This window comes from Populus trichocarpa, chromosome 11 (assembly GCF_000002775.5).
Source record: "Populus trichocarpa isolate Nisqually-1 chromosome 11, P.trichocarpa_v4.1, whole genome shotgun sequence".
In the NCBI taxonomy this organism is placed as follows: domain Eukaryota; kingdom Viridiplantae; phylum Streptophyta; class Magnoliopsida; order Malpighiales; family Salicaceae; genus Populus; species Populus trichocarpa.
In genome coordinates, this window is record NC_037295.2 from 2,600,181 (window position 1) to 2,625,385 (window position 25,205).

The 25,205-nt window shown below is 32.0% G+C and overlaps 4 protein-coding genes across 4 annotated transcripts; 2 read left to right on the forward strand and 2 right to left on the reverse strand.

Annotated features, from left to right (window-relative positions):
• Positions 1 to 3,299: 3,299 nt before the first annotated feature.
• On the forward strand, positions 3,300 to 8,824 carry LOC7495290 (uncharacterized). Its single transcript, XM_002317229.4, has 3 exons — positions 3,300 to 3,645; positions 4,100 to 4,268; positions 4,876 to 8,824. The coding sequence occupies exons 1-3, from the start codon at positions 3,532 to 3,534 to the stop codon at positions 8,595 to 8,597; spliced, it is 4,005 nt and encodes a 1,334-aa protein (XP_002317265.4). The 5' UTR covers positions 3,300 to 3,531; the 3' UTR covers positions 8,598 to 8,824.
• Positions 8,825 to 14,895: 6,071 nt separating this feature from the next.
• Positions 14,896 to 17,521, forward strand: LOC18102943 ((3S,6E)-nerolidol synthase 1). Its single transcript, XM_006377207.3, is given in 8 exon segments — positions 14,896 to 15,179; positions 15,338 to 15,599; positions 15,701 to 16,067; positions 16,160 to 16,378; positions 16,479 to 16,617; positions 16,723 to 16,840; positions 16,843 to 16,970; positions 17,083 to 17,521. Coding segments are annotated over 8 exon segments (1,719 nt in total). The 5' UTR covers positions 14,896 to 14,984; the 3' UTR covers positions 17,374 to 17,521.
• Positions 17,522 to 18,726: 1,205 nt separating this feature from the next.
• Positions 18,727 to 20,297, reverse strand: LOC18109029 (pentatricopeptide repeat-containing protein At3g13160, mitochondrial). Its single transcript, XM_024593561.1, has one exon. The coding sequence runs from the start codon at positions 20,248 to 20,250 to the stop codon at positions 19,060 to 19,062; it is 1,191 nt and encodes a 396-aa protein (XP_024449329.1). The 5' UTR covers positions 20,251 to 20,297; the 3' UTR covers positions 18,727 to 19,059.
• A 3,091-nt stretch (positions 20,298 to 23,388) lies between these two features.
• On the reverse strand, positions 23,389 to 24,894 carry LOC7497035 (pentatricopeptide repeat-containing protein At3g13160, mitochondrial). The gene has a single exon (XM_024581371.2). It carries the CDS (start codon positions 24,797 to 24,799, stop codon positions 23,654 to 23,656), a length of 1,146 nt encoding a protein of 381 aa, XP_024437139.2. The 5' UTR covers positions 24,800 to 24,894; the 3' UTR covers positions 23,389 to 23,653.
• Positions 24,895 to 25,205: the final 311 nt, after the last annotated feature.

Here is a 25,205-nt window from a genome sequence, read left to right on the forward strand (position 1 = left end):
AATTGACATATATAAAATATTATTAAAAAAGAAGCTATTGGGGCGTGTGCAGCATGCATTAACATGTAGATGACCATCGCACCGTATAGGCAGCGCATGTGAGGCCATGCGACCACCAAACACCGCCTTCAGGGGCAGTATTTGGAAGATCTTGGTGCCGCCAACACAATGAGATGGCACATGCCCCTAACACGCATAAAGTTTGGTAATGCGGATCGGTCCCCCCCTTCCCCTTAAACAATTCATACTAACCCCTCCAATTTATTTCTGCTTCAAATTTGGTCTCTATAATTTTAATTATTATATTTTTAATTTTGAATAATCTATAAAATTAAAAATATTTTTCAATTTCGCCCCCCACCATTTGTTAATCTATAAATAACCTATCAAATTATAAATGTTTTTCAATTTCACCCCTTTATGATTTTTTAATCTTTCAAATCTGGTCTTTCATTCTTTTTATTGCTATTTATTTTGTTTGTAATAATTTTTAAAATTAATGTTTTTACGATTTCATCCTCCATGGTTTTTTTTCTATCAAATTTCATCCCCATTTTTATGTTGCCATGTGTTTTGCTTTCACAAGTTTTTTTTATTAGTATTTTTTTCATGATTTCATCCTTGAAAATTAAATTAGTTGAGAATTAACCTTCTTAATTGAACTTGGATCCAAAATTTTATGTGTCGTGAGTTTTAGAGATTAGACAATGTTTAGGAGGTTCGCCCATGGTTGCTTGTTTTTTTTAATTGTTTTTGTTTTTAGTTTTTCTTAGTTATTTTTTACAACTTGCCTTTTATGGGGTTAGCCCCGAGTTCATGACCAGAATTGCTGGTTTCAAAGGTTAACACGAGTTGACTTTTATTTTTCTCTTATTTTTTAAATTTGATTTATTTCAATTTCATTATTCAAACTTTTTTTTCATGCTTTTCTTTTTATTAGATTATCCAAATCTTATGTCCATGGTTGCGAAGTTTATGGGTTTACCTAGTTTAACAAGTTTTTTTTAATAATTTTACCTTTCAACATTGAATTGCTTAATAATCTAGATAAGCTCAGGTCATGTTCTTTTTATCTTTTTTTTTCATTATCATTTTTTTTCAGTTTATTTATTATTCTTGTTTATTTATTGTATTATTTAAATTACCAATTGAAAAGTGACTCAAGTCTTGGATTTTGTTTAACCTAACTTTGTTTTTTTATGTCAAATCTTTTATTTTTTTTGCCATGCTTGTGGTGAAGTGCTGCCAACAAAGTTCTATGGCTAATCATAAGGAGCCTAATTTGGAAATTCAAACCCATTTCTTCTTAAAATTATTAGGACCTATTGGGCTTTAAGATTACAATATTACGGGTTTAGTGTGTTTGATATTGTGATGTATAATGTTTTTTTAAAATATTTTTTTAATTAAAAATACTTTAAAATAATTTTTTTATTTTTTTATTTTTGATATCAGTATATCAAAACCATAAAAAATACCTAAAAAAACATCAATTTAATATTTTTTTCAAATAAAAAACAATTTAAAAAACAAAAACTACCACAATGTTAACCTTCACCAATCGTCAAAAAGTTAAACTATATCTTTTTTTTTTTTACCATTGTAAATTGAAAAAATTTTAATGTTCCAAAATTTCTAAAAGTATACTCATAATTTTCACAAACAAGATATTTATATAATGATGAATCCACTTTTATATATTCTCAAGTATTGTTTTTAATATTTTTATACAAATATCATAAATTCATAATACCACATTATAATTGCGAAAATATCTAGAGCAATGTAGATTAGCAAATCAATTGTTATGTTAATATATGTCTTAACATGATAATTAATGTATTGAATTATTGACTATTGCATCATAAAATTCTCAATATAAAGTGTTAATATTGTTTTTTTTATTCTATACTAAAAGATATCAAAAAATTCTCAAATATTACTAAAACAATACAAAACCTACGTCATTGATTAAACCACCCCAAATATTTAGAAATTTGAAAGGAAAAAGAGGAGGAGAAGGAAAGGAAAAATAATAAAACAATTAGGTCCTGTTTGTTTGCTGGGAAGTATTTTTTTTTTTTTGAAAAGTGAATTTCTGGAAAGTGAATTATTTTCCGATGTTTGGTAGTGTCATGGAAAATAAGTTGGAAAACACTTTCCAGTGTTTGGTTATGTCATGGAAAATGAGTTGGAAAATAACTTATTAATATTTTTTTTCAAGTTTATTAAAATAAGGAGGAACAAATCTTACAAATTAAAAAGTTGAATGAGAATGAAATTGAAAAGAAAAATCTAATTTCATAAATTATCTCAAATAAAATAAATAACAATCAAAATAATAAAGATCAAATCTAATAGATAAAAAAATTGAAAGATGATGAAATTAAAATAATAATAATTATAATTTCATAAATGATTTCAAATAAAATAACTAATAATTAAAAGAATGAGGACCAAATTTGATAGATAAAAAATTTCAATTAAAAAAATAATAAGAGAAAAGAAAATAACAATAATAAAAAATAAGGACCAAAGTTAATATAAAAATCATATTATATCAAATTCTAAGGGGTGAAATTGAAAAAAAAAAGATTCAAAACAAAATATATAGCAATCAAAAGTTTGAAGATCAAATTTGTTATAATCAGCAGATAATATGATATTTCTAAAATTTTCACAACTTCTGGAAAGTGTTTTCCGTCCAAAATAAAAGGAAAACACTTTCTTGGAAACCAAACCAAATTTTCCTTTGACTGAAAAGTGTTTTCTATTGATTAATTTTTTTAATGATAAACAAACACAGAAAAATTTAAAAAGTAGTTTTCAAAAAATCATTTTTTGTCAAACAAACGAGGTCTTAATTAAGGATGATACTGAAATCTTCTTTCTTAATTTTTTTTATTAGAAAAGATATTTGAAATCTTTTAAAAATAAAAACCGTTATTATAAGACCAGCTCATTTCATTAACCTAATGACTTACTATTTTGATATTAATCTAATTTATTTTTATTAAAATAATATTATTTGATGTTTTTTTTATAGAAAAAATACGGTTTGGATTGATCAACTCACTCGATTTATGATTCTTGTGAGCTCAAACTCTAAATTGAGTCTACATAAATGTTATTATCTTCATAGGATAATTTTTTTTACCTATTTATCAAAATATGATAAAAAGTTTACTCAATAATTAATCACCAATAAACTAAATGAAAAACCTACATGATGTCATTAATCCGTATGCACGACAAGTCGTTCATATTGGTGGTTGCTTTAACAGAACAGAGTCTTTTTCTCGTCATCTTCCTCAATTCATCAATGTCCAAAACGTAGAAAAGAAAAGTCACACACACGTAAAACTTCCATTATCTCCTTTACTTCTCCATTAAAACCACAGATAAACAAGACCCAGATAGCCCTTTTGGTCGCTTTTGCCTTTGATGTTTTCTTAACCATTAACGAGAACGGAGAAAGAGAGAGAGGAAGAGAGATTGATCTGTATTTTGTATTTGTACTTGTAGAGAGAGATGTTGGAGAAGATTGGATTACCAGCAAAGCCATCAATAAGAGGGAACAATTGGGTTGTTGATGCGTCACATTGTCAAGGATGTTCTTCTCAGTTCACCTTCATCAATCGCAAGGTGGGTTTCTTTTTTTTTTTTTTTTTAATCTGCTAGTTTTTTTTTTATTCAAGTGAAAATTGAATCTTTTCACTGTTTTTTGATTTTTCTTCGATATCCATGTCTCAAAATCCTTTCTTTTTTGTTCTATATTTTTATATTCACTCGATGATGATCGTTTATTTCTTTATTTTTTAAGTATTAATGATCACTTATGGTTAGTTAGTGATAACTCGGATCATAATTTGAATTTACTCGGTAGTTCTTGGACTTGTTCTAGTCGTAGATTGTCAACTGTAATCAGTTTTAGCACTTGACTTAATTGTACGTTAAAGATCTATTGTAAGTTTATTATTGGTTCTTAGTGCGTATGTAAGTTTGTTTGGAGGATTTTGTAATGGGATGCTTGTTGATTTCAATATGGGATTATCTTGCTTAGACTTTACAAGTTATTGATGTGTAATTGGATTTTCAGCATCATTGCCGAAGATGTGGGGGATTGTTTTGCGGAAATTGCACTCAGCAAAGAATGGTTTTGCGTGGTCAAGGTGATTCACCTGTGCGTATTTGTGATCCATGTAAGACGTTAGAAGAAGCTGCACGTTTTGAGATGCGGTATGGACACAAGAATAGAGCTGCAAAAGGTATTTTTTTCGTTTTTTATTTTGATTATTAATGTTTTTTACATTACATGGGCGATCATTTACTGTTTCCCTCGTTGCCTCACAGCAAAATTCTCACTGTTGTTCTAGTTCATTCATTCATTCAATATATATATATATATATATATATATATATATGTATATGTATATATATATATACATGTATAAAGATTGTTGGTAGGCTACTCAAGTTTGTAGAAATGTTAATTTTCTTCTCCTCATTCCTTCCTTGAATCTCTTGGAAAATCTGTTATTTTGTTTTGAGCTTTTTCCCCCTTGTTCCTTCTTTTCCTTGCCTTTATAATCTGTGGAAAATCTGCTATTTTGTTTTGAAGTTTGTTTCTCTAGCTCATGAAATTGTTGGATCTCAGATATATGAGTAGTTTGTTGGAATGCTTAAGAATATTGTGTTGTCACATGGGCTTTTGTAGTTTCAATGTCTGTCCATTCTGTGCTTGCAATGGTGTTTGGACATGTAGACACATGCATTTACACATTATCTGATGTTCATGAATATGTACACGGTGAGATATAAGGTATCTTCATGTGAAATGATACTCTGTCTAAACCTAGATATATTTTTTTGTAGGAAGTTCAAGAATGACATCAAAGAACGAGGATGACATTTTAAACCAGATTCTAGACAATGATGGAAAGGAATCTTCTTCATCAGGACAACAGTTCAACACTGACCTGGTTTCTAGCATTCAAAGGGCAAGTAGCAGTGCTTCATACTCAAACACTAAACAAGTTACTGCTCTGGATGGTGGAGGAGATATAAGTAGAAGTCATTCTGTTGATGAGCACAATCATGTAAATAGTGAGGTGGGATCAGCCACTCCTGAGGAACTACGTCAACAAGCTTTGGATGAAAAGAAGAGGTATAAAATTTTGAAAGGAGAGGGGAAGTCCAAGGAGGCTCTGAAAGCCTTTAAGAGAGGAAAGGAACTTGAGAGGCAGGCTGACGCTTTGGAATTGTCCATTAGAAAAAATCGTAGGAAGGGTTTGTCTTCTGGCAACACAGTTGAGATTCAGAATGAAGATGGCATCAAAGAATCTGTCAGAAAAAGTAAATGCCTTGCTCATGTCAATGAAAAGGATGACCTAACTGCTGAACTCAGAGGACTGGGGTGGTCTGACATGGATCTCCATGAGAAAGACAAAAATCCAGTGAAAATGAGTTTAGAGGGTGAACTATCTTCTCTTCTTGGAGAAATCTCGGGTAGAACTAATAAGGACATGGGAAACAGTGGCATTGACAAAACCCAGGTTGTTGAACTTAAAAGAAAGGCGCTAGCTTTGAAACGTGAAGGAAAGCTTGGTGAAGCCAAGGAAGAATTGAAGAAAGCGAAAGTTTTAGAAAAGCAGCTTGAAGAACAGGAGCTGTTGGGTGTGGATGAAGAATCTGATGATGAGATATCTGCTTTAATCCGTAGTATGGACAATGATCCAGAAGACAAACTATTAGCTGAGGGAGTGCCAGATCATGGTTTTAATTTTGATCACCTTGTGGGCACATCTGATGATCTTGGTGTGGATAGTAACTTTGAAGTGACTGACGAGGATCTGGTGGATCCAGAATTATCTGCCACACTTAAATCGTTAGGCTGGACTGATGATTCTGGTAGTTCAGAAACCACTGCTACTCAGTCTGTCCCTATTGACAGGGAAACACTACAAAGTGAAATTCTTTCGCTCAAAAGAGAAGCACTTAATCACAAACGAGCAGGTAATGTCACAGAGGCTATGGCACATCTAAAGAAGGCAAAGTTACTTGAGAGAGACTTGGAAAGCTTGGGGGGTGAAGTAAGCAGCTTAATTGCACATGATCCCACAATAATGAAGAAAGGTTCACCTTCTCAAAATACCAAGGAAAAGAACAATGTGAGTTCTAAACCCGCACCAAAGAGTAGATTAATGATTCAGAAAGAGCTCTTGGCTTTGAAAAAGAAGGCTCTTGCTTTAAGAAGAGAAGGTAGATTGGATGAGGCAGATGAAGAGCTGAAGAAAGGCAAGGTTCTTGAACAACAACTTGAAGAGATGGAAAATGCTTCAATTGTCAAGGAGAAACAGGCCCGTGGTGGAGTTAAGAACCCAGATTTGGAATATGAACATCCTGTTATTTCTGGAGGTCCACTGATTAGAGAGGAGGAGGAGGATGTAACAGATCAAGATATGCATGACCCAGCATACCTTTCCCTTCTAAGTAACTTGGGTTGGAAAGATGATGATGATGAGCATCCAAACTCTTCATTTAACCCTCCCAAGGAAGATGATAACACCAATATCTTGGTCACTCATTCTACATCCAATATCTCGATGAAGATACCAAGGAGAAGTAAAGCTGAAATACAGAGGGAACTCATAGGCCTGAAAAGAAAGGCTCTTACTTTAAGACGTGAAGGAAAGACTAATGAGGCAGAGGAAGTTCTTACAGCAGCAAAATCATTAGAAGCTGAGATGGAAGAGATGGAAACACCCAAAAAAGAAATTCAGACCGAGTCTAGCAGACTCAAGGACAAAATTATCAGACCTGTTATCAGTGCAGCGGATGAAGGAGATATGGATGATATTACAGAAAAAGATATGCATGACCCATCACTTATCTCTATGCTAACGAATTTAGGGTGGAAGGATGATGAAGATGAAGCTGTAACTGCACAAGCAAAGCCATCTAAACAAGTTTCAGATAGTTCTGTGAATTCTACTAACCCATCCACAATTCCATTCTCGTCCAGCATTTCAGCTGCCAGACAAAGAAGCAAAGGTGAAATCCAGAGAGAGCTCTTGGGTTTGAAAAGAAAGGCCCTTGCACTTAGGCGTAAAGGAGAAACTGAAGAAGCTGAGGAATTGTTGAAGATGGCCAATGTACTGGAGTCCCAAATGGAAGAACCGGAAGGTCCAAAGGAGCTTCTCATTGATGATTCTGAGGACAAAAAACCTCATTGTTCTGGATCATTAATTAACCATGAAAAGCAGAATAATGTGAAAATTGCGTTGGGAACTAGTGAAAAGTTTGCATCAGCAGCAGGGGATCCCAATGAAAAAGTTGTGGAGTCATTTGTTTGTTCAGGAAGAAAGGAAAGTGATACAATTGCTCCTCTTTTACGGAGTCCTGATATTTTCAATTCAGTGTCCTTTGAGCTCAACAAAGGCAAGCATCCATCTGTAGGACAATTGGATCTCATGGGTGAAATCAGATCCCTAAGCAACTCAGGAATAAATCATGGAAATGATTTCATTCCTCCTGCCCATCAGTCTGTGAATGTAATGGATTTGCTGACAGGAGATGATTGGAACAGTCCTCAAATACCAGCTGGAAAACTAGAAGATAAAGTCAATTTTGGTTCCGATGCATCCTGTCTGCCTGAGCATCATGTTCATGTTGGCTCCTTGGGAAGTCACACAGTCAGAGGCAAGGATGAAGAAATCAGTTCTGTTTCAGATATTTCCCTTTCTTCTGAGCCCCATGGTCATGTGCATGCACCCAAAAATTTTGGAAGCAAAGAAAATGCTAGAACAGAACTGAGCGAAGAAACAGTTAATGTAGGCAAGAAACCACATGTAGATGAAACAGATTCTGTCCAAGGATTGGTTTCTCAGGACAACAAAATTTCCCTTCAACAAGAAGTTTTGGCTCGTAAGAGGAAGGCAGTTGCTTTAAAGAGAGAAGGAAAACTGGGAGAAGCTCGAGAGGAACTTCGGCAGGCAAAGCTGTTGGAGAAGAGTCTTGAGGTAGAGACACCTGGACCTGTAGGTGATAGCCATGATGGGTCAACATCTGCGTCAAATGCTCCATCTGCTCAACAAAAGGATCCTAGTGCCCCAAATTTGGCTCCAAAACCATTGTCTGGGCGTGATCGATTTAAATTGCAACAGGAGTCACTGAGTCACAAACGTCAGGCCCTAAAGCTGCGAAGAGAAGGCCGGGTGGAAGAAGCAGAAGCTGAGTTTGAATTGGCCAAGGCTCTTGAAGCCCAGTTGGATGAGATGTCTTCTGCCAACGTAGCAGAACCAGTAGATGATGTAGTTGTTGAAGATCTTCTCGATCCTCAACTTCTATCTGCCTTGAAAGCAATCGGAATTGAAGATACCAGTACTATATCACAAGGTTCAGAGAGACCAGGGCCTGTGAAAGTTAGTCCTACCAAGAGTGAAAGCAATAGCCAGGAAAGAATTCAGTTGGAAGAACGGATCAAGGCAGAGAAGGTAAAGGCAGTAAATTTGAAACGTGCAGGGAAGCAAGCTGAAGCTTTGGATGCTCTCCGACGATCCAAATTGTTTGAAAAGAAACTAAATTCCTTGGCATGAATTTGATAAATAAAGGTTTGAGAGAATCTCCCTACTATATTTCAAGTAATATTGTTTGTGTGAGGTCAATGGAACACATTTTAATTAGAGATAAATAAAATTCCTTTCCCCCATTACATCCATACTAAGTTGTATTATAGAAACTACAGTGACATTGTACCACATGAATTTGTTTACTTTATGGTATGAGACTGAGTGAAAGAGAGTTCTCAAATGGTTCGAAAGCAGGTTCTCCTCTCTTTACTGTATTGTCTGTGATTTATTTATTTTGAAAGGAAAACAAAGTCTGAGCCTTCATCTCTAGTTGTTTGCATGATGGCTATTTGCTCAAAACCTCAAACAATATTGCAGATTTGATCATTCTATCACTAGCAACCAATGATTTTCATGTTGACAAACTGTTGCCAGACAATGAATTGTGTGGAAAATGAGAGACTTTTTGAAGTCCTGGAGAATCTTTGAGCACCTGTAGAAATGACAAACGAGTTTATATTATTAACTTCAGTTTCAATGCATGAACTTTATGCTGGTCGCTTTTCTGCGTTTTCCAGTGGCTCAATCTTTTCCGATATTTGTTCCCAGGCTTAATATTTTTCATCTCCATATAGTCTTCATCTTCATGTCTTTCTATAGAAGAATTCAAGCTTCATGCAGAAGAACAAGAGTTCTAGTTCACGAAAATTGATAATATCTTTGAGCTTATAATCCCAATAAACCGCAGTTGTAATCTCAATATTTTTTTATGCACCATGTCAGACTAGTTCTCTTTGCTATAAGAAGCAGAGATTACTATCCTCCTCCACTAATGGATTGCAAGCAACAGTCAAGATCTTCCATTATTTTGTTTCTGTATATTTTTTTAAATAAAAAAATATTAATTCAATAAAATTTGATGGACTTAATTATGTTTTTAGTAATCTAGTTGACTAGATTAATTTGAGTTAATTCTTAAAAGAAAAACATATAATTTTAATAAAAATAATTAACCTAAGTTAATCCAGTCTCCATACCAGGATTTAACGTTAGATTTTTCAAAATGTTTAAATTACTTAATTTTATGGTAAAGTTGATGATGGTTTTGCCTCTTCGCAGAACTTTCAAGAATCTTTTTATTGTTGTTCATCTACAAATCTTATTGCTTGCTGTTGTTAAAAATTAATAAAAGGTTATTGATTGAATTTCATTAAATAATTTAAACTTTTTAGATTAAAATAATTGTTTATCAGGCTATCAAAAATTTAATAACTAAACAATATGAATATTATTATTTTAATTCTTTCTAATTTAAATATTTTTAATTTTGTTGCTACTCAATTTTTAACCTCATTTTTAAAAAATTCTTGAAAAAATAAAAAATTGCTAAAAAAAAACAAAAAAAAACCAAAAAATAAATTATTAACATATTTGCATCATTTTCAATATCTTTTCCAAAGAATTTTAAATAAATAAAAAAAATACATTTATTATTTTAGTGACCTATTTTTCCAATAGGTTTATCACGGTCTTATAACTTAGGTCACGAGTTTTGCATGCTATTTTTAAATACAAGTTTTTTTAGAATTGTTTTGTTTGTGTTTGATTTTTCAAGATATTATTTCTAAAAATAAAAAAATATTTATTTTAAATAATATTGTTGATGTGGTGGGCCTTGCGTGAAAATTTTTTAAAGGCGTGTGTTTATTCAATTAGTCTCATTTGTAACTATATTTTAGGTCATGAGATTTTTAATATATGAATTTATTTTTTATTGATTTAAATAAACAAGTTCAGTAAACATAATGAGGTAAATGTCTCATTTTGTTTCAATAAATATCTTGATTTACATCAATCTTTTATTTTTTCAATTCTTTTTTATTTATTATTAACTACTTTTTTCTATTTATTTACATAAATGATTATCAATTTATTTAATTAGATACTTGCATAAACTTTTTGATTTATACTTAAAAAAATTTTATGTAAAAAAACACATCAAAATAGTCAGCATACCGAGTATTGTTTTTTAAAATTACAACACACAATCATTAAAATAACTTGCATACCTAATAATTTTTTTAAAAAAAATTAAAACACGCAACAAAGCATAGTTAGTAGAACAATAAATGTGGTCAAATTTAAGGTATATTGACTACGATGCCAGACATGATCAAATTACGTATCCTTTTACAACAAGTTTGGTAAAAAAAAAGATTTACTATTTTTTCCAAAACAGCTTTGAATTCTTTCCCCTATAATACTGTCTCTCATGTTGTGTAAAACGTTTGCCAAAACAGCTTCATATGAACACAAAGTTTTTGTTTTTTTTTTTTTGACAAAAAAATTGATTTTAGATTTCAACTACTAAAATCATTTTTAAAAAAAATTAAAATTTTTTATTTTTTTCTTTACTTCAAATTAATATTTTTTTTATTTTTAAATCATTTTGATGCGCTGATGTCAAAAGTAATTTTTTTTTAAAAAAAAATATATTATTTTGATATATTTTCGAGTAAAAAACACTTTGAAAAACAACCACAACCACATTCTCAAACACGATATGTGTGAAATCTACCGACCTACCTATCTATTTTTTATATGATTAAACATGTTCTTTGTATTATAAATTACATTTATTATCTTATACTAGTCAGCGTTCTTACATAACAAATGGAAAATATTGTAAAGTTTAGTTTCATTAATATCATATGGAGATATAGTTTTTCATTTAACATGAAGAGTTAGAAATTTCAAGGAGTTTCCAATTGTCAATTTCACTAGGAGCCAATTTTGAAATTCGATATGAAACTAGTATGATATACATACTAGTATATTTTCCAGTCATTTCCTTATATTTTATTTGAAAACGGTGAGTTTATTTATGTCGAATATTACTGTAAATATACATATAAAAAGTCAATTTTTAGGATTTCATTGCTAGCTGTATTATGTTTTCACATAAACTTTTATTAATTAATAAATATGCTAAAACTAAAAAAAAACCTTCTTAATGAGAAAAAAAAGTATTATAAATCTAATGGTAGAGATAGAACTAAATAGTAGATTTTACATATATTAATTAGTAAAAATAACAAAGATTTTATTTATAAAAGAAAGTAAAACATGGAATATGCTGGTTAATTGTGTGAAGGACCAATAATTACTTTGAAAGGTAGAAAGTTGAGGAATTAATATGAAATTATTTTTGGAGTTTCATTGAATATTTAATCTTTTAATCATTAATGTCCATTTTACATGTCGTATTTTATGAAGAAAAAACAACTTTAAACTCTAAGGGGTAGCTCAACTGGTCAGGTCTTGAGTTTGTTCCTCAATGATCACAAGTTCGAGTTCCTTGAAAGCCATTGGAGACTTACATGATTTTTAACTTCAGGGTCTGTTGGATTAGTCGAGGTGCGCGCAAGCTGACTCAGACACTAATATTAATAATAAAAAAAACTTTAAATCCAAAGAATTGAAGAAATGTTTATTCTCTCTCAATTTCTTAAGTTTATACAATCCATAAAATAAGAAACAATTTTTTTGCAATGAGTAAAAATTAGCTTTAATCCCAAGAAGTTGGTTTTCTAATAAAAAAGATTTGTTTTATTAGAAAACCAACTTCTTGGGATTAAAGCTAATTTTTACTCATTGCAAAAAAATTATATATATATAATTTTAAGATGATTCAATGGGAGTATTTAATATCGGTTTGAAAACTCTTGTGGTAAGGGAAAAAAACAAAAGGAAAGAAAAGATGACGTGGCTTCCTGAGGGCGTACGACACCACAAGCTGCCAAGCAGAAAATGGACTGGTGGGAAACATGATTCTTCAAGAATGTGACGGTGATGATGGTTTAAAAATATAATTTGTTTAAAATTATATTAAAATATTTTTTTTTTATTTTTTAAAAATTATTTTTAATATTAATATATTAAAACGATCTAAAAATATATATATAATTATTTTAAACAAAAATAAATTTTAAATTTTAAAAAATATAATTTACACGCATTCCTAAACAGAATATATTTTCATGTCTCTTGCAATCAATTGGTGGTTACAATGTGTTTTCATGCGAGGTGGGCAATGTGTCCAGCCTTTACAATTAATTTGTAAAATTTTAAAGGATTTTGATTTATATTTTAAAATTGTTAAAAATTTATTTATATATATATATATAAATAATATTTATTTTTAATAAAAGGATAAAAAACCTATAAAAAAATTAATATCTAAAATATTATTAGAAATAATAATTTAATATTATTCACTTTTAATATAAAGATAAAAAAACATATACGAGATCAATATCCAAAATATGATTGAGAATAATACAATTCATTTATTTATATTATAAAAATAAAAAAATCACAAGGGATTTTATCCAAAATATTATTTGGAATAACGCAATTGCCAAAAATTCTAAGTTTATCTCGAAAAAAACCTCAATGATAATTGAGAATATTTCACCATTTCAGACCAAGTTCTTCACTTACAAAACTAGGATTTGTTTGTTGTAGAAAGGATCGTCGCGATGTCGCACCCTACGAGGAGGGTACGACAATCCTTACCATTGTTTATTTAATTATAAACATTAAGTTAAAAAATATATATTTTCATATAAAATAAATTATTGAAAAATATAAATCATTCAAGGAGCTATATTTCTAATTTCATGATATTCAATGTAATATTTGTTTTCTATATTGTTCATAACTGTTTCAGTAGTTAAAATATTTTTTCACATATTATTTAAAAATCTCCCTGTGATGAAAAAGAAAAGGTTGAGAAAGACCAACGATATTGGTAAGGCTAAAATTTGAGATCTAATTGATAAATTTATTTCCATTAAAAATGAACTCTATAGTTGAAAAAATAACCTACATATGAGAGAGGCCTTAAAGCCTGTTTAGAAGTGTGGTTATGGTTGTTTTTTAAAGTGCTTTTCACTTAGAAATGTATCAAAATAATATTTTTTTTAAAAAAAATATTATTTTTGATATTAGTGCATCAAAATGATCTCAAAACACTAAAAAATATTAATTTAAAGTAAAGAAAAAAATAAAAAAAATTTAAATTTTTTTAAAAATTCTTTTAAAATACAAAAATAAACCGGATTTTATAAAAAAATAAAAATAAAGTAGAGATATTAAAACATCCAAAAAGCCATATATCTTAAAGCAGAATGATCAAATAACGTCAACTAACATGTACGTCGTTCTCTGTTTATACACATGCAATTCACGATTTTTTTTTTTTCATGGCCTACCACAATATTTTGGTCTCCATTTAGACAGGACAGAGACTTTACGTGAATCTCATGTAAGATTCCACTTCGTGTTCATTGCGTGTGGGTGATGCGGTATCTTTTTATAAAAATATTTTTTAATTAAATATATATTAAAATAAAAATTTTATATTTTATTTTTATTTTAACTAAAAAATAATTTAAAAAACAAATTCAAGTGCAAACAAAAACACAAGTGATCCCCTCACCTCACTTGCATGCATCTCACACAAAGGGACCAGCATATTCTAGTCCTAGAAGTTTTTAATTATGCAAATTACTCCTTGAGTAAACAAAAACACTTGCCAACCTCTCTTAATGTTTGTTTTGTCTTCGTAACTTTCAAAGAATTAATATTTTTCTTAAAAAAGTAATAAGTTCTTATAATTATTAACCCAATTTTTTTATTTTTTATTTCAGAGAATGCAAATTAAATGATACAAACGAATTTGAAAATTGACCTTGTCCACCGAAAGGGAAATTGATTTTATAGGATTGAAAGGAAATTAAAGAGTTGGTAGAGTATCAACAAATCCAAGCGTACGTCCAGCCCAGGGAGACCCTACGAGGTTGTACAAATCTACAATGACAAAAATAGTTCCATAGTCGTTGAATTGCTGTTCTTGATATTTCTTTTGATAATTTTTGTTGTTGGGTGAAGGAAATGAATACTTCTGTTATGCAAACACAATTTAATTATTATATCATTAGGTTCATTATAAAACCTGCGTTTCAAAAATATTTTTTAAAAGAATAAAATTTTATTTTATTTTTATTTTAAATTATTTTTTTAGTATTTTTAGATCATTTTAATATACTAATATCAAAAATAATTTTAAAAAAATAAATATGATATTCATTTAGCTTTTAAAAAATATAATATACATAAAAATGTAAAGGGTTACATGGAAATCTCATCTAATTAATCATTGAATGTCTTTTATGTGCAAAACGTGTTGAGTCTACTGTTTGTGAGACTCGTGAGGGCCGCTTGCTATTCGACCATATCTTATAAGTTGTGGCAGCTTGAAATCTCGTAGTGTACTCAAACACAATCACTCCCTCAAGAAAAATCTCTCTCTGATCTCCTCTCTCTCTCTCTCTCACTCTCTCTCTCTCAATGGCATTGTCTTGCAGTGTTTCCTTGACAGCTGCTTCTGGCTGGCCATTTCCTCAAAACCGAAATTCAGAAAGAGTGAAGCCCATCCTCAAAGAATTTAAGCCTACCCTTCCGAGCACTAAAAAATGGAGCGTTTCACAGAAACAGACATTGGCTTTTGGTCCCACAAAACAGTACCCCATAACTATTAATAATGTAATTATATTTGTATATGGATTTTGCACTTGTAACTGTGTTTATCAAGGAATTTTTAACGAGATGTTTGTCATTTTTTAAAATAATAATAATAATTATTGGCCTTTATTGCTTTATGAAAACTTAATGTCATTGGAACTGCTTTTTTACTCTTGCAGGATGATTCTGACACTGGGTATGCAGAAAAGTTGCAGACATTCAAGCATATTTTGAGGAAAGAAGGAGAGGAGCCAATTCAAGGCCTGGCCATGATTGATGCTATCCAACGCCTTAGCATTGACTATCATTTCCAAGAGGAGATTGATTCGATTCTAACAAGGCAATCTATGCTATTAAGCACCATTCATAGTGATAACAATCTCTATGAGGTTGCGCTTCGCTTTCGATTGTTGAGACAACAAGGTTACCACGTATCCGCAGGTTGTTAATTTTTAATGTTTATCCCATCTTCTTTTCATGCTATCTATGTGAGGTTATGATCCTTACGATTGCTTGTTTATCTCGAAATTTACATGTGGTAGGAGTATTTGACACCTTCAAGGACAATGAGGGAAGATTCAAGCAACAACTAAGTAGTGACATCATGGGCCTAGTGAGTTTATATGAAGCTTCACAGCTAAGTATAAGAGGTGAAGATGTGCTGGATGAAGCTGGAGATTATAGTTATCAGCTTCTACATTCAAGTTTGACACATCTAGACTATAATCAAGCTAGATTAGTTAGGAATTCTTTGGACCATCCACATCACAAAAGCCTGGCGAGTTTCACGGCCAAATACTATTTTAATGATGACCCAAATGGATGGATTAGTGAGCTACAAGAACTTGCAAAGACCGAGTTTCAGAGGGTCCAATCCCAACATCAACACGAAATTGTTGAGATCTTGAAGTGAGTTTGATTGTGAGTAACTGATTTTATATCCATGCTATCATTCACAGAATCCTTTTCACGTATTTTCTTACATTAATGTGCTCATTTAGATGGTGGAAAGACCTCGGATTGTCTACGGAATTGAGATTTGCTAGAGATCAACCGCTTAAATGGTATATGTGCTCAATGTCATGCCTCACGGATCCAAGTCTTTCAGAACAAAGGATTGAGCTCACTAAACCCGTCTCTATGATATACATAATAGACGATATTTTCGATGTTCATGGCACTCTCGATGAGCTCGTTTGCTTCACAGAAGTTATCAACAGGTCATCATCAGTTTTAGGATTTATTATTCACATGCATCAAGTTTGAACGTACGTACGTAGTTGATTTCTTAATTCTCACTCTCTCCCATCATCGTTTTAGATGGGACATTGCTGCCGCTGAACAATTACCGGACTACATGAAGATATGTTTCAAGGCTCTGAACAATATTACAAACGAAATCAGCTACAAGATCTACAAGGAACACGGGTGGAACCCAGTTGACTCTCTCCGAAAAGCAGTACGATATCCCACAACAATTTTCGTGCAAAAATCTAAAATTAAGCTATGATAAGAATTTAATTTTCTAACACACCTAATGATTGTTTGGTTGATTTTTCTGCAGTGGGCTAGTTTGTGCAGGGCGTTTCTTGTGGAAGCAAGATGGTTTGCTTCTGGGAAGTTGCCGAGCGGTGAAGAGTACTTGAAGAATGGGATTGTTAGTTCTGGTGTACATGTAGTTCTGGTCACATCTTCTTTCTACTGGGCCAAAGTATAAGCAAGGACAATGTAGAACTTATTAGCAATTTTCCACCCATCATATCATCCACAGCCACAATTCTGCGCCTGTGGGATGACTTGGGAAGCGCCAAGGTAACATCAAAGTCTATCATCTTCCTATTTTAATGTCTCTCTTTTTTGGGCCAAGTCGGGACCATGGCAATCGAAAGTCTCTTTGAATTAGCGTGTGTGAGCAAAACTGCAGGACGAGAATCAAGATGGCCATGATGGATCATACGTCGAATGCTATCTGAGAGAAAACGAAGGATCATCGTTCGAAGACGCACGAAAGCAGGTTCTGCACATGATTTCTGATGCGTGGAAACAACTCAACCAGGAATGCCTCTCTCCAAATCCATTTTCATCAACTTTTTCTAAGGCTTCTCTAAATATTGCAAGAATGGTCCCCTTGATGTACGATTAAGATGACAACCATCGCCTTCCGAGTCTTGAGGAGCATATGAAATCTCTCCTCTATGAAAATGTGTCTCCGTGAAAAAAGAAAAAAAAAGCCCACGACTCCATATTATAGTTCCAGAGGGACCATGGACATGGTTAGGCAGCCTGTGTGCTAGCTGCTTTCACTAATATGTACAGTACAAAAAATATAAATAAAAAGTAACTTGCTTTTGCTGCCCTTTTCATATTCTGTTTACTACGAGAGTATTAATAATGAAATTAAACTCCACCACCACTTCCTCCTCTTCCATCACCTTATCTTTTATTATTATCATGACCAGTTACAATCACCTTCTCTCTCTCTCTCTCTCTCTCTCTCTCTCTCTCCTCTACCATAATCATTAATAGAATATAAAAAAAATATTTAGCAGAAAAATATTTTTCAAGTTAAAAATATTTACAAGAAAATATTTTTTATATAAAATACTTTTTATTTATAAAATATTTTATGTAAAATAAACGGATCTTTAATTTCTAGTGAAGGGACCATGGATATGGTTGTGCTGCAACCTATGAGCTGCCTGGTTTTATTAAATATAGTACGAAAAATGGAAACAAAAGACATTACAGCAGAATAAATTCCTTTCAATATTCTTTTCACGAGAGTATTAATAATCAATTTAATTTCCACCTCTCTTCTTCATATTTTGTTGGTATATTAGTTTCCGAGGTTTTTATGTAATCTCTTCCACGTCTCTTTCTCTGATAAAAAATGATTTGACGTTGACATTCCCAGGAATTTATTTCAAAATAAAAATGTAGGCGTGATATTTTTGCATATGTGGTGGAAAATGTTTTAATCATGAACACTAAAAGTCAAGAGATGCATTTGAAATTATAGATATGATTATTTTTTATTTAAAAATATATTTAAATAATATTTTTATTTTAAAAGAATTATTTTTAATTTTAGTGTATCAAAAAAAAAATTAACAACCGTTTTAATACCTTTTGATTATTTTTTAAAGTATTTTTTATTTAAAAATATATTAAAAAAATATTTTTATTTAAAAAAATTATTTAATATTAGTATATCAAAATAATTTAAAAACATTAAAAAATATTAATTTAAAACAAATATATTTTTTTTAATTTTTTTAAAAACATTTTTAAAACACAAAAATAACAAAGAAATATAACTCTAACATTAACACCTTATAATATGGCACTGTTTGTTTTTTTCCTCAGAAGTTTTTTTTTTTTTTTACCTCAAATTAATTTTTTTACTATTATCGAAGTTTGAATACCATCAAATAAGGATGCATGACAACAACGTGTAAAAAACACCATTCAAACTCACTAAAGGCATTCCATATTCAGAGTGATGCCATTTAACTTTGACTAATGCTCCTGTAACTTTTCAGGCTTCGATGAATCACATACCGGAACCTTTTATGAGGAGGTTTGTGTTGGTTTCCTTTGATAACATCTTAATGTACAGCTTAACACTAGAATTACACCTTAGTCATCTAAGAAATGTGTTGGAGACATTCAGGAAGCAATCAATTGTTTGTGAAGAATCTATGTGCTTATCTTGTGAAGAACAAATAAAATACATGAGGCGCATCATCTATTTAGGACAGATGCAATACCACTGCAGCTAAAAAACAATACCGAACTAAGAAGTGGGGAGCACCACAGATCAAAAAGCATTACCAAACAGATAAATGCGAGTTATCTAACTCCTAGCTCCACAAAACCCTCCTTTACTCGACATTTGCAGCTATACCCGGTGAAAAACAGAAACCAGAGAAGTCATTGGATTGCTAGGTGGCTTTGGCAATTCCAACTTATATGAATGAGCACGACACGATTCCCCGAGACCAACAAGCTTCTTTGCTTCTTCGAGCCTTGAATCCTTAGCCAATGCATCCACCACACTTTGTATCAAATCATTTTGAACAGGCAACTTGCTACAGAGAACATACTTGCAAATACCATAAGCAAACATAAAATCACCCTTCTGAAGGGCAAAAGGAATCAAGCCCTCCAAAGTCAATTTATCCCGTTTACACCCACTTCTTCCTATCTCAAGATACCAATGCTTAGCATTCTTCAAATCCCCCTCATTAACAAACCCTCTAATCAAAGCGCTGTAACTAAAGGTATCAAGTTGAATCCCCTCACTCTTCATTTCTTCAACAACCTTAACCGCATCTCCCATTCTCTTCTCCAATGTCAATCCAAGCAATTTCAAGTTATAACTCCGTTTATCTGGTTCAACATTCTTCTCCTTCATTTGCTCCCAAATCCTCTCCCCGTCAACAAACCTTCCTTTCGCATAAAACCCATGTAAAAGCGTATTAAAAGTAATCAAATCAGGCTCCAAGCCTTTCTTCTCCATCTCATCTAGCAATGTAGCAGCCGAATCCATTGAGCCCGTCACGCAAAAAGCCTTGAGGACTGTATTATACGAAACCAAATCTGGTTCAATCTCTAACTCCTTGGATAACCCTTTAAACAACCCTTCTGCTTCATCAAACTTCTTCGAATTAACACAAGCCCCCAACAACGCATTAAAAGACACGACCGTCCGAGCACATTTTCTTTCGAACATTTCGTCGAACACCTTGCGTGCATTATCGAACATGCCCGCTACACCATAAAGAGAAATCAAACGAGCATTAAAACCCTCTTTATATATATCCTCATATTGCTTCTGGTCCTCTAAAATCTCTTCTACGTAGTTAAATTTCCGGGCGGCTGCAAGACGGTGAATGGAGTTTTTGTAAACAAAAGTTTTTGTGCGGAAATCCTCGTCTACAGATGCATTTTTGAATTTCTCAACGAGATGCTCAAGGTTGCGTTCTTTAATGATTTCTGTCCAGTAAGATTTGGCTTTGATGGTGTCGGAAGCCGCGGCAGAGGTGGAGGCGGGTAATGCACGGCCGAGAAGGCGGAGAAGAGACGACATCCCGATTTTATGGGTTGTGGCTGGAGAGTTCGCTGTGGGGGTTTACAGAGGGTTTTAAGGGGCTCCAAAAAAGAAATACACGACACGTCGTTTTCTTTTTTAAATGCTTTGTCGTTTAACTCTTTTAATATTCATAAAAACACCCTTTTTAATGTCTTTTATTATTATTATTATTGTCTTTTCTAATTATAAACTATTTCATATAAATTTAATATATTAAATTTTTCAATTTATTATTATTTATACTTAAATGTTTTTACTGAATTTTGATCGAAGTGATGTGGCATGTTTACTTAGAGAATTGTTTTTATTTTGGATTGTAATATATATATATATATTACAATCCAAAATAAAAATCATACCATATAGCGATAAACATCAAGTATCTCTAGCATACTCTTTTATTATTAATTTGAGATTTATAATAATATCATCTTGATGAATATCTAATTTGTAGAAACCATGACAAAAAAAAATTAAAGTAAAACAATGATTATTAAATACATTAATTTTATCTTACATGTACTAACTAAATTTTAAAATTAGGGATAAAACTAAAAATACAAAGTATATAAATTCATTATATACCGTTATTGAAAAAAATGATGATTTTTATAATTAAAAAGATATAACTTTGTATTATAAATAAATATAATCATAATCATTTATTAGAGGACACAATCATTAATGAACTTTAATAATCTTGAATTAACATAGAGTTTAAGGTGTGTTTGATAACAGAAAATAGTTTGTTTTTTCTTTTTTTTCAATAAAAGATTGAAAAATATGTTTATTTGTTGAAAATGAAAAGGAATTCACAAAAATAAGAAATACATCAAAATTACAACTATTTTTCATTAAAAAAAATCAAAATCATAATTTATAATAATCATCTTAATATCTTGTATTTTTTATAATCTAATTGTAGAATATTAATTTTATTTAAATTAAATTAAAAATCATCATAAAAAGTTATATTGTTAACTCAAAAAAAATATTTATATTAGGTTTATAATAAAAATCAAATTTATGAAACTAACTAAATAAAAAATAATAATTTTAAACTTTTACATTGCTAAAAAGTGCTTTTATATATATATAACTCAATACAAATTTGAAAAGGGAAAGAATAAATTTGCCCTCATATATATTAATTGGATCAACTAAGTCCCCATCTATTCAAATTTTGATCAATCTTAATGCACAAATTGTTGACAACAAATGGATACATTTGAGACTTTGCATCAAGTCTCCTTACACCTAGATATGAGCTTTTAGAGTGAAAAAAATTTAGGAGCTCAAATTTTGTGCCAAAAATTCACTAGAATAGTGGCCTAAAATGCCTACCTTGATTGTTAATGGTAGAACAGGGCATAATCTACTTGAGATAAGCATCATACTCTTAAACAAATTGTCCATGATTAGTGTATTTAGGTTTTAATGGCGAGAGTATTAGCGAGCCAGTCTCCCCATATGATGATCAGATTTTCTAATCAAGTTTGAAACAGATTGTACACACTCACACCTGTTTGCTTATGCCTAAAAGAAAATGAAAAAGGCAGTAATCTCCCTTGAATTCCAACCTTGATAATGGTGTGGGAACCAATCACCTTAGCATATGAGCCAACAAGTGTGAAGTCATTTTCCATGTTCTTCAAGTGACTTGGACTCGAGTAAATATTCAGACAAGGGATGGAGGGAGGAGGGACTAGTTTTTGTGCAGTGAGCCTCCTTGAAAGTTCTAACACCCAAAAACAATTAATCACAAGTTCAAAATCCTAAATCAAGTATGGATTCAATGAATTTCCTGCAGAATGCACACAATATATTGGGTACTTTCATCCATCCAACTTGTTCCATTGTTGCAAACTGCGACCCTGTTCATTACATCCATCCAAATACACCCGCAGACAAGCGCACACATGAGCACAAGGAAGAAGAAGAAGAAGGCAGTTCTACATAGCAATCCTAATACAGAGTTGCGCACCCATGCACACAAGGAAGAAAGAGTAAAACAATCTCTTGCATATGCTGTCCACACACCATTGTCAGACTCAAACTTTTTTGGCTACTAAACAAAAGAAGAACACAAACGGTCCATAAACTTCATTTCATAGAACTTGATCTAATATTTAATTGAATGTAACTTTACATTCAGAGAGGCACAACATTTTCTGTTCCTATATTTCTCACAAAAACAGCCAGTGCAATTAGAAGCAACTCAAGATGTAATCGATGAAGTAATACACTGAAATTTCCAACAAGTGAAATTAAGTCATGCCAACAGGATAAAGAGGAAACTCCAGTCCATGCACATTTCCATCGGATTTATTTTGTTTGATTTTAGCTGTTGAGTATTTCTCAAGGGTCCTAACTAAAACAACAATCATAAAATCACATTCTTGCTCCGGGGTTTAGTCAAATTGGAACACTTCAGATTTGAGAACAGTGAATTTCCAGAGAAACAGATAAAGCCAACTAACACCACATTCTCATTTGATTCCCTTTATCAGTTCTAAACAATATCTTTGAAGTTACCAAGCTTCCAACTTCGTTAAACTAGTAGTTAACATCTGCATTTGAAACATATTTGGAACACATATTATATGCCTAAGAATGCACAGATGATCATACTCACCTGCCCTTCCAATGGATCTTAAATTTCATATCCTAGAAAGGATAGAATACAGGGAGTGTGGGGTAGATTTCAGTATTCCTCAAGGCTATTCACTCCCCTGTATTTGAACTTTCTAATATATGCTTCAAACGCACTGCATGTGTGTGTTACTGCATCATAAATCTTTTAAGACTTCAATGTTCAGCTTCATCTCGATGCAAGCAAGTAAACACTCTAAATCTGCTCCATGATCTGTGGCTAACATAGTGATAAAGAACAACATTTAACTAAATATTTAACAATCATGTAGATTGAGTACTAAGGGGCTCATATACAAAGGCGACAACCATCCAAAGCCTTCATTGCTGAAAGATGAATTTTCAGACAGATAGAGGAACTGTACAATACAAGAAATTGCATCTCAAAGCAATTTCAACTGTGAAATAGTTTAGGACTTCATTGGTGCATTCATAACAGGCACTCAACTGTGAAATGATGCGTAACAACATGAAAACAAAATCTAGCAAATCTAACAATATAAAATTGATATAAAATAAAAGCAGAGCTTGCAAATGTCATTGACAAGTTAAAAGATAGATTGACTACCACGACCATAAAATACAAAACCAAACAAACAGAAAATTCTGGAGTACTACTTATTGAAAAGCATCTCCAAGCTAAAATGTTTGGAATTATTTAACTCCAAATGCTTAGTAAACTACTTATTTTCTAAACATTTGCAGCTTTACCAGATAAAAAGTCAAAACCATAAAGGACAACACATAGCTAAATAGAAGGCAAATTCAACTTATAAGAATAGGTATGATGTGCATCCCCAAGATTCACAAGCTCCTTTGCTGCTTCCATCCTTGACTCCTTAGCCAATGCATCCACCACGCTTTGTATCAAAGCATTTTGAACAAGCAACTTGCTACAGAGAACATCCTTGCAAATACCATAAGCAAACATAAAATCACCCTTCTGAAGGGCAAAAGGAATCAAGCCCTCCAAAGTCAATTTATCCCGTTTACAACCACTTCTCCCTATTTCATGATACCAATGCTTAGCTTTCTTCAAATCCCCTTCATTAACAAACCCTCTAATCAAAGTGCTGTAACTAAAGGTATCAAGTTGAATCCCCTCACTCTTCATTTCTTCAACAACCTTAACCACATCTTCCATTCTCTTCTCCAATGTCAATCCAAGCAACTTCGCATTATAACTTCGTACATCTGGTTCAACATTCTTCTCCTTCATTTGCTCCCAAATCCTCTCCCCGTCAACAAACCTTCCTTTCGCATAAAACCCATGTAAAAGCGTATTAAAAGTAATCAAATCAGGCTCCAAGCCTTTCTTCTCCATCTCATCTAGCAATGTAGCAGCCGAATCCATTGAGCCCATCTCGCAAAAAGCCTTGAGGACTGTATTATACGAAACCAAATCTGGTTCAATCTCTAACTCCTTGGATAGCCCTTTAAACAACCCTTCTGCTTCATCAAACTTCTTCGAGTTAACGCAAGCCCCCAACAACGCATTAAAAGACACGACCGTCTGAGCGCATTTTCTTTCAAGCATTTCGTCGAACACCTTGCGTGCATTATCGAACATGCCCGCTGAACCGTACAGAGAAATCAAATGAGCATTAAAACCCTCTTTAGATATATCCTTATATTGCTTCTGGTCCTCTAAAATTTCTTCTACATAGTTAAATTTCCTGGCGGCTGCGAGGCGGCGAACGGCTTCTTTGTAAACGGAAGGTTTTGTGCGGAAATCCTCGTCTACAGATGCAATTTTGAATTTCTCGACGAGTTGCTCAAGATTGCGTTCTTTATATATTTCTTTACAGAAAGATTTGGCTTTGGTGCTGTCGGTGGCGGTGGCAGAGGTGGCGGTCGATAATGTACGGCGGAGAAGCCGGCGAAGAGACGACATCTCTATTTTGCGGGTGTGGTGTTGGAGAGTTCGCTGTAGAGGTTTATGGAGGGTTTTAAGGGGCTCCAAAAAAGAAATACACGACCCATCGTTTTCTTTTTAAAATGTTTTGTCGTTTAACCTTTTTAATATTCATCTAAAAAAACCTTTTCCATGTCTTCTTCTTCTTCTTCTTCTTATTATTATTATTATAAACTATTGCTGATAAATATAACATAACATTATTTTTATATTATACTTTTCAATTTTTTTATTATTTATACTTAAATTGTTTATATTAATCTTTTATCGATGTGGCATAAACATTTAAAGATTTTCTAAAAATATTAAATTGTAATTTTTATATATATATATATATATAAACATTAAGGTAATGTTTAATATGTTTGATGAATATTTGAAGTGT

What these genes read in the sequence shown, in the direction of transcription:
- LOC7495290 (XM_002317229.4), top strand. Translation starts at nt 3,532, where the DNA reads ATGTTGGAGAAGATTGGATTACCAGCAAAGCCATCAATAAGAGGGAAC. An exon ending in TCACCTTCATCAATCGCAAG is followed by an intron (nt 3,646 to 4,099) that starts GTGGGTTTCTTT and finishes TTGGATTTTCAG; the next exon opens with CATCATTGCCGAAGATGTGG. An exon ending in CAAGAATAGAGCTGCAAAAG is followed by an intron (nt 4,269 to 4,875) that starts GTATTTTTTTCG and finishes ATTTTTTTGTAG; the next exon opens with GAAGTTCAAGAATGACATCA.
- LOC18109029 (XM_024593561.1), bottom strand. Translation starts at nt 20,250, where the DNA reads ATGTCGTCTCTTCTCCGCCTTCTCGGCCGTGCATTACCCGCCTCCACC.
- LOC7497035 (XM_024581371.2), bottom strand. Translation starts at nt 24,799, where the DNA reads ATGTCGTCTCTTCGCCGGCTTCTCCGCCGTACATTATCGACCGCCACC.